Raw genomic sequence first — 9376 nt, 5'->3', positions numbered from 1 at the left:
AGTGCTGGCTGGTACCACCAAGAGGAAGTGGTCGCCTCTGTGCGTCTGGAGGAAACCAAGTGACACGTGTTCCTCTGAACAGAGAGAAGGGGAAGGTGGCATCGACAGGGCTCTCTTCAGCCAACAGTGCTGTAGGCACAGGAACCTTCCTCTTTTTTTGCTTGATTTCATCCCCCCTGGCTGCTGTTAATTTTCCTTGTCTCTGACAGGTTGAATGAAGAGCTCTGCTCAAGCATGGCACCTACCCCTAGCACTCTGCCCAAGTTGCAGGTTTCAGAGCATCTTCCACAGGCACAACTGCCCAGGCAGGAACAGTCCCTGCTGCAGTGACATCTGTGGCCCTCTATGCATCATGGGGATTACTACACACCCTGCCTTTTGCCAAAGGGAGTGCCAAACTGGTGGGAGAACCTGGCTCCTGGGGAGAGGCTGTGCATTGGCCTTGGAGCAGAAGCTGCTGGGTTTTGGCACAGTGCTGATTATTTGCAAAGTGGCTCTCCTGGAGTTAGGAACAGACTTCTGACTCCAGCCATCTGAATCTACCAGGAATGTAGTGCAGATTGTCACACCAGAGCTCACCATCTGGCCTTCTCAAGAGCTTGTTAATGCCACTTCATTGAAACTACTTCCATGTAGTAAATACAGACCCACCCCCCATTTTCACAGTGTTCCTGTGTTCAGGTGTGACTCACCCTTGGGCTTCCCAGCATGGTGCTGCTTGCTGGCATTCAGCATTGCCTGCTTTTTCTGCACCTCTGTGATTGAAAAACCTGGAAGATAAAGCAGATTTTTGTCAGCAGCAGGTGAGCATTTGGTACCTCAGGGGAAGACAGGGGTAGAGGCAAATGCCTGAGGTGAGAGCCCCCAGTCACTGCCAAGGCTGGGAGGGCAGAGCCCTCACAAATCCCCCCACCATGCAGGGTTTGCTGCCTGCCCTTCACAGCCCATGCTTCACTGGGGGCAGAAGCCAGTCCAGGCCAGGGGTGGCTGAAATCCTACAGATCACACTAGGCTGAATTAAGAAGGATTTGAACAAAACACCAGCAACCCTCTTGCCCAATGAGAACCCTTGGCTGAACCTATTCTGTACAGATACCTCCAAGCTGGGCACTCACACTGTTCTGGACCCTGTATGTAATGTATTGACTATTTTGCCAGCGCTGTCTGAACTCTTTAAGACACATCAGCCTCCTTGAGGACACACTGCAGTGTCAGCTCATGGTAGTTTGCAGCTCTTTAATTGCACAGATTTATTCAGAATGTGCAATTCAGCAGCCCAGAGCTGCACTGGAGCATGGACTGGCTTCCCCCTCCTTTCACTCCTCAGGCATTAGCCAGTGACTAAAAAAAAAGATGAAAACCCAAAAATAATAAAAAAAAAAACCCAGTCTCCCAGCATTGCTCCTTCCATACCTGTCTCCTGGTCAAGCTGCACCTGCCTTCTTTCATTCTCAAACGCCTTCAGCCAGCGCTGTTTCTGCTCAGGCTTTTTTGCACAGAATAAATGGACTTCCTCAGTGTCTCGGCAGTGCAGCTTAAATGCATTTTTCACACTGATATTGAAGTCCTTGTCCTTCCCATCCTCTACATCCAGTATTTCCATGTCATCCATGTTGATTCGACTCTTATAATACAGGATGTCCCTGCGCAGAAGGTCCTGTAAGAGAGATCACAGCAGATGTTGCTGTTTCTTGGATATGATGGAGTATTTAATCTCCCTGATATCATTACTGTCCTGTAAAAGAAATGAATACTGGATTTGAATCTGGAATTGCAGCGTGCTGAGCTGCTGTAGGCACTGCTGGGAACGTGGCTTGTTCTGGCAGTGGGGTCAGAACAGGCTGGTATCTGTATTGGGGTCCTTGAAGATCTGAACAAAAACCAAGCTTGGGTATTACACATGATCCCAAATCCTCATTAAATCTGTCAGAAAACACTATTTGAATCCTTCAGTTCCAGTTAAAAAGCAAAAAAAACAACAACAAAAAAACCCCAATAATTAGCTCTTGGAGTTTTTTGTTGACAATGAAAAGTAACTTTGAGAACAGTGATTGTCATGCCTAAGTTACCTGGAGCTACCTGCATTCTATGAAATATGCAAAAAATAATTGGCACGTTCAGTTCTGAAATTCCAGAGGAAGTTACCCTTCATTGGCTCCAAGAAGGAAGATTTTTCATAAGCTGGGTAATAAAAGAAATAGCATGAGCTGTTCTTACAGACTTACATGTGATGTCAACATGGCCTCACTGACTGCTCACAGCTCTTCAGCAAAGCTGCAGTTATTTCTGAATACAATACTTATCTCAGGTGGAAGTGCATTTGAAAAACAAGGTAGTTAAAGGAATTGTGTGACAACACTCCTAACTGAGTTGTATAGAATAACCCCGCACTAACCCCAGAAGCAGTGCAGTGCTTTGCTCTTTTGCTGTGAGAATTAGAGCAGTAGCTGATTGCCATGCTCAGGTGCACAGAACCCTCCAGGACCTCAGAGAAAAGACTGAAAGGAATGCAGAGAGAAGGCTCAGTGCCAGGAGCACATGAGGCCAAGAAGTATTAAGGAAACAAAGGGGTGGAGAGGGAGCTCACTTAAATCCATCAGCACAGCAGTAAGCAGCATTCATGGGTTACCTTCTTGCAGCAGACAAGCTGGTGATCAAAGAGGAAGAACATCCTCTGTTGGCTCTTGGCTTGAGGGTGGGAGATTTTGGCTAATTCCCCAGAATAGATGAGTTCTGAGCTTCTGACTAGGACATCTTCTCCCTGAGAACAGCACAAAGAACAGGTTGGTCTCAGCCATCTGAAAGCAGGAGCCTGTAGTCTGACAGGAGAACCTCAGCTTGGCTGAGGGGCCTGAATTCCTGCCGACAGAACTCCTCTGGGAATGAGAGAGAGCCTGTGCTGGAGGACAGTCCTTGTCATATCAGGGAGGCACTGCCCTTGGCACCCAGGGAATGGGAACTCAGTTTGGTAAGAACAATGGCCTGGTAAATTTGAAAAATCTCATTTTCCAGGGAGTCTGCTCAGGGAAGCTGCTCCATCCCAGACATAAAGGAGGCACATAAGCAGGGAGCTAAGAATTAGCCTGACATCCTTGGGCAGGGACATAGTTTATTGAGGATTTATTGAGTCTAGGATTTAGAAAAGTAGTATTTTGTTTCTTTTATTTAGCAATTTTTTTAATGAGTCTACAGAGAACGTTGGTTTCCTCTGTCACTATGCCAGAACTTGCCTTTCTGCAACAATAACCTGGCTTATTAAGAATTTAGGGGCCATTCTGCTCATCTTGAGAGTTTGAAATCACTCAAGATAAAATGGGGGGCAAGAGAAAAAGAATAGAATTTCACTAACCTACATGCTGATTTCATACTGCAAAGAAAAACAGGGAAGCAAAAATCCCAGGAAACATGCAAAGGCAACTGGTCTAGCTGGGTTATGTGCTAGACCTGCTCAGCTGTATGAAAAGATCGTATCTGTTCAAATAAAAAAGACCCCCCACAAAGATGGGCTGAGGTCGGGCTAGACAGTGAGAATTCACTGTAGGGAGAAGCTGTTAAAAGGGCAGGAGAGGAACAAAGTGGAACAGGTGATTGCTGGGGCAGGGAAGTCTCCTACCTCCCAGTCCTCTATGGAACTCTGCCACTGAGCGATTTTGTCGATGTTCTCCAGCCGCCGCTTCCTCTCATTGATGAGCCGAGCCACGTTCTTCATGGCATTTAAGGCAGCCTCGACATCCTTAAAATCCCTGGGGACAGGTAGAGGCATTAGGCGTGGCAAAATCGTGGGTATTGTGCCTGAACTCCTGAGAGTAGCTAGCTGAGAGCAGCCTAGCGAGGAGCTGGGGAACCAGGAGTTCACTTGCAGTCTATCCCAGCTGTTCTGTGCTGCAGTCAGAGGCACCTGTTCCTGTAGCAGCTTCTCAGACACATGCTGGTTTTGAGGCACATATCATGGTCTGGTAACAAATCTAGGCCAATTTTGGGGATGGGAAGGAGGTAAGTAATCAAATTTAGCTACAGAAATGTAAATACAAATTGCTGGAAGAACCTCCAGGCCTTTCCAAGCCTCATTTTCTTTCTGCAACATAACACAGCATATTCACAATGCTGCTGTTCCCCTGCAGGGACTGATCTGTGGTGCACAGGTGAAGCAGTTTAACACTAACTTGCTTGTTTTAAACGAGCCCATGGCAGGGTTGCTCTGAGGCTGATCTACCCTCCCCCACCAGCTACCTCTGCTGAGTTCAGAGCAGCTGGGAAGGAGCTGAGCTGCACAACTTGGCTCTACAGCAACTTCCAAAACATCTGTGCACTTCATTAAGGAGCTTTCTGCTCCAAGGTCAGCTTCAGACAACATATTTAGAGATTTAAAAAGATCTGCTTAAAACCATTCTGGGAAGTACCAGGGCTGCAATTAGGAAGATGAAATTTTAAGTCAAGCCACAATGGACCAGTATCAAACCTTTAATACAGATTTTTCATGTTTTATTTCAGATGCTTAATTAAGTGACAGTTATTTGAGCCAAAGGCAGTGCCTTCACCCTGAAACAGCAATGGCTTTGGCACTGACAGGGCACCAAGTGTGTGTGGCTCGACTGCTGCAGGGCACAACTTGCCACTGGTGAAGTGTAGCTGTGCAGACATTTTGGGATATATGCAACCAATGCTTTTAGAGGCAAGGTTTTCAACACCACCACCAGAAACATGTAGCTCCAAAGTATGTATGTGCTGGTATCACAGATACGTGAGCCGACAAAATAGAGAAGTGCCATTATAAAGTGGACCTTGTAACTCTCAGTCTGTGACAGTAAAGCTCAGTGCTACCGTAGTGGAAAATTATGTATTTGACATAAAAATACTTTTTCCTGGTTTCTACAAGTTAACCCATATGAACTGTGGTGTTGGATGCTGTTGGCCTCCATGCAAGATTCTGCACAAGTCCATTTCCATGAGAGCAGCCTGGCTCCTTCCCCCCGCCTCTGGCCTACCTGTGCTGGGGGTTGGTGTACTTGAGCAGCTCAGCCAGTTGCAGGGGGTATTTGCAGATTTTCTGCACGGGGGTCAGCAGGAACCCATCCAGGGAGATGTCAATCATCTTCTGCAGCAGGCGGCAGGCCTCGAAGAAGTAAACGTACTTGTTCACCTTGGTGAGGCGGGACAGCTCCATGCAGGCGTTGGGGTGGTTGTTGCAGTACTCAGAGTAGATCTGGAACTCTGTTTGCTGCAAGGAAAAGGGAGAGATTTACTGCCCTGGCACAGACTCCTGTGTGTGTTCCCTACACAGGGAACTGTTTGGTGATTTATATCCTCCCCAGGCTCTGAAACCCAGACACCTAGAGCTGCGGGTGGGCAGGGTGTGTTAGAGGTTCAGCCCCTGCAGCTCATCTGCAAGACCCAGACATTCCCACATATCCTGGTCTGGGCTCAGCTGAATGCTGTTAGTGCCCAGACTAGCCACAGCTGCACTGAAAATGCCATCACCACAAACTCAGGACCTGCTCAAGATGTTGGAATCTTCCTACATTTTTGCCTGAAGTACCAAGGCCTGGCAGGGATTATAGTTCAGAAAATGAGGTGCTTTGAAAATGCTGTTGCCATAGCCACAAAGCTACAGGATATTTCTTTGCGAAATGGGGAGTGGTTGAACAGGGCTTGGGCGAGGCGTGATGCATTTAGTTTGCTTGGGTGGGTCTTTTTTAAAGAAAGCTTCACTTCTGTCAGATCAATTTCTAAATCCTCTGTATTAATCCATGCTCAGCTACCCCTTTTCCATGAAGTCAAATTTACTTACATATTCCAAGAAGCATGAGCCAACCTCACTCAAATGTGGGTGGTCTTTGTTAAATTTCTTCTCTAGTGCTTTAACAAATTTCTTCTGGCACCTGTAGATGTCCTCAATATTCCCAAAGATTGTCTTCAGCTGTTCTTCCGTAAACATGTCTGCTCTCTTGCGGCACTGCTTAATGTAACCCTAGGAGAAAACCAAATTGGAAAGCTTCCTGAGCATCTGCTCTGTGCCAGCAGAAAGCCCCACGGACTGCAGTCAGGTGTACACCAGGTTCCTGTATTCCCTTCCCGCAGAGATGCACCATGTTTAACTATTATTTCCTCTAAACATGGTAGAAACAGAAGCCACCACAGACTCACAGCAGCCCTGGGTGATACTGTAGCTCACATCTGAGGGAGTCACAGAGCTGCTTTCTGTCCTGCTGAAAAGCCCTTATGTGTCTGCAGGCAATGGGTTGCTCTGACCCCAGCAATGACCCACTGGTAGATTCAGACCACTTAATCCAGTTATGGATCTGCTTTGGATGCCTGTGTGAGGAGCTGCCTGCCTGAGTCCAGGCAGAGGAGAGCACCAAGGGATGGGGAGACACTGCAGCAGCAGCAGAGGCTTGTTTGGAAGCGTGTGCTCCTTGCCCCTGCCAGCTCTGCTGGCTGTACCATTTCAGTGGAGAATTCTGTTCTTGCAAAACTTCCACATCCCTTCACTCCCCCAGTGTATATGATGGATCTCTTTTAGAAGAGGTGTCACAATATTCAGCATATTTGGCAGTAAAGGACCCAATTGGCTGAGCATCCCTGAGTTGTTTTGATCTGAGCATGACTTGCCTGAAGGCTGGAGTTGCTGATTATATTACCTCAGAACATATATTAGAGAGGACAGCAATGCTAGACATTTACTTTTCTCTGGCTTGGGAAATTCAATTAATTCCATTTAATCAGAGCACAAGTGAGTGCTCCAAATGCAGAGGCATTTGGGATTCTGCTGTAATGAATTGTCTTCGGTTTTCTGAGCATATAATGCCATTCAGCAGAACTGATGAAAATACAGTCTTGTTTTCAGAAAAGTTACCTGCTTACGGTCCCTTTCTAGGCAAGAAACACTTCAGACAAGTTCTTACAGTCCCTTACCCCTTTATTCCTTACCTCACAAATGTCCTTCAGGTGCTTGATGTAGTCCCTCTCTGTGCTTATGATCTCATTGATGACATTGGTCCTCATTTGGTCCTTGGTGGTCTGGCCCATCCCAAAGCGTCGGGAGTCCTCCTCTTTGCCCCCCTCTACCTTCAGAGGATAATCTTCCATGGGCTCATCCTGGTTTACTCGCAGCTGTGCCAGACACACAAGATGTTCACTGTTTGTATTGCTAAACACAGCTCTGCCAAGGAAGTTTGGGACAGTCGACTGAACGGCAGACAAAGACTGAGCTCAGATAAGGTGTGAAGAGGGGGTGTTCCCCTTGAGGAAGCTGAGGTCGGACAGTCACTTTGGGGAAGGTACTTTCAAGCCACATAGCAGCTACTCCCACTGTGACATGAGTGGTTTTAAGCAGGCATTTCTTGTGGACAGAAGTCACAGAAATAATACGGACTCTTTCAGGAATAATACTTATAAAATCAGGACAAAACGGGTTTATCGAGTGAAATTTTCTTAAATATTTGAAGGAGCACTTTGGAAGGGAGGGGAAAACCAGTAAATGGTTGGGGTTTGATCTAGCTTTATTCTCATACTGTCAGTAACAGATGGCCCCTCGCTATCTGCTTCCCCAGGATTATTTAAAGAGTTCATTGCTAATGTAAAAGCAGATAGAGCAGCGAGTGGGCACTAACGTGGGAAGGAAGGGCACTCCATGGCAGGGCTGTGTGGGACGCACGGATCCCCCCATCAGATGGCAGCACAGCACGAGCAGAGGCAAACGCCAGCCTGTAGCCACACCGTGCTACAGAGTCTGCTCTGTCGCAGCCGCAAAGCACCCGAGTTAAAGCTGCCACGTTCTGGGGCATTTCACTTAGGAGCTTCCTTGTTTGTAGTACTGTTGTAGCTCTCAGAGTGCCCGTGGGAATACTTTGTACTTGATTCAAAGGATCAGTCCCAGCACAGAGAAGGAGTGAAAGATAGGAAGTTAAAACACACATAATTATAGGAATTTTTAGTACAATGACACAGAACTGCTTTAAACTTTTAGTGTAGTTTCTTCTAGGCTCGATGACTTACCAATTGATACAAATACACCTACATATAAATAACAGTGCATACCCCTCCCTCTTCAACATAGGCACAGATTACATTTACTCACTGCTGTAGCCCTCAAGATGTACAATCCTGGTTCTCCTTCACTGTGAGCAGGACATCAGCAACTCTTAAACTCAGTCCTCGGCCTGAAACTCATGTGGAGTGACTGAGGGTCACTGCAGACTGACCTAAGCCTCCAGACATACCAGCCCTCCCTGCAGTGAGCTTGAAAGCCAGTGGTAATTAGCAGGAAATCTTCACCTGGATGCTTGAATAAGTAGTGTAATTACTCTGCTAGGACTTCTTACTCTGCACCCTAATGCCTTTACTAGTCTGCTGTACTCTAAGATATTATGACAGCTTTTTGCCAGCCAGGACAACAATTCAACTTATCAGTAACGTGAAAGAAAAAGTCTGTGTTTTGACTGCAAAAAAAGGCAGTTTTGTCCCCACCAGTGCTGAGGTAACTGGTCTTGGTAATCTTGCAAAACATTCCAATGTTTGTAATAATTATCCAGCATCCTGCAACCTATAATAAAGCATTTCAAAACTGCCCCACTTCTCCAAGGACTTTTGATACAGACACCAGGTGACCTTGTGTCACCTCCTTTTATGCTTCACCTGGTTTTGGGTCACTTGTGATCTGAAGTGACCTGGATAAAGAGCTAAAGGGCTGAGAATCTCTGCCCTTAGGCACCTAATTGCCTTGGCAGCACTGAGGAGCCTGCCCCGAGGTGGTGAAAGCAGTCAGACACCCACATAAAAACAGTCACAGTCAGGAGAAAGGAAAAAAGCCTTTCTCCTCTCAGCAGGACATAGGGGCACAGCAGTTACCACCCTCCCACTTGCCCTGAGTGTTCAGATGTGTTTCAGAAAGCTCTGCTGGAAATGAAGCCTCTGCATTGTGCAGTTGGGACTGTCTGGGCTGATCTGAGCAGCTCTTTCTGTGTGGGCTTTGTAGCTGGCACCAAGGGACAGTCCTGGCCAAAAGCATTGAGTGTCTCAGTTTGCCCCAGATGACTGCCGAGACATTTTTTGGTTTTCTGTCCATTTTTAAGTGCCTGGAATACAGTGCCGTGTGATAGCCCAGAACCTGGTGGGCTAAGAGAAGATGCATGTGTGAGTCAGGTTGTTGCATACTTTGGATGTGGCATTGCAGTGGCCCCAGGGCCAGATGGAGAGAGGTGCAGTTGGTGCCATGCTCATCTCTGCTGTCTAAGTGGACACTGGAGTGAAGACCTCTGCCAGCTGCATCAGGGATTCCTCTAGAAGAGTGTTGCTTGCTCCTGGAAGTGGATGCCATGTGCTTGGGCACAAAGTAGCCAATATACAGATGGGTAAGCAGGAGCCAGGCTGCAAACCA

General features: G+C 47.0%; 1 protein-coding gene across 2 annotated transcripts in view; it reads right to left on the bottom strand.

Annotated features, from left to right (window-relative positions):
- Positions 1 to 9376, bottom strand: part of ARHGEF4 (Rho guanine nucleotide exchange factor 4) — a 213581-nt gene that overhangs the window by 6458 nt on the left and 197747 nt on the right. For both annotated transcript variants that reach the window (XM_085069766.1, XM_085069767.1), the window contains 7 exons: positions 6928 to 7110; positions 5789 to 5968; positions 4986 to 5218; positions 3614 to 3743; positions 2630 to 2761; positions 1414 to 1657; positions 693 to 770 (listed from right to left, as the gene is read on the bottom strand). In XM_085069766.1, coding sequence (XP_084925892.1) covers positions 693 to 770; positions 1414 to 1657; positions 2630 to 2761; positions 3614 to 3743; positions 4986 to 5218; positions 5789 to 5968; positions 6928 to 7110 — 1180 coding nt within the window. The remainder of the gene's footprint in view (positions 1 to 692; positions 771 to 1413; positions 1658 to 2629; positions 2762 to 3613; positions 3744 to 4985; positions 5219 to 5788; positions 5969 to 6927; positions 7111 to 9376) is intronic.

This window comes from Lichenostomus cassidix, chromosome 9, assembly GCF_008360975.1.
Source record: "Lichenostomus cassidix isolate B80296 chromosome 9, HeHo_3.0, whole genome shotgun sequence".
Lineage (NCBI taxonomy): Eukaryota > Metazoa > Chordata > Aves > Passeriformes > Meliphagidae > Lichenostomus > Lichenostomus cassidix.
This window is presented reverse-complemented; position numbering and strand designations above follow the sequence as displayed.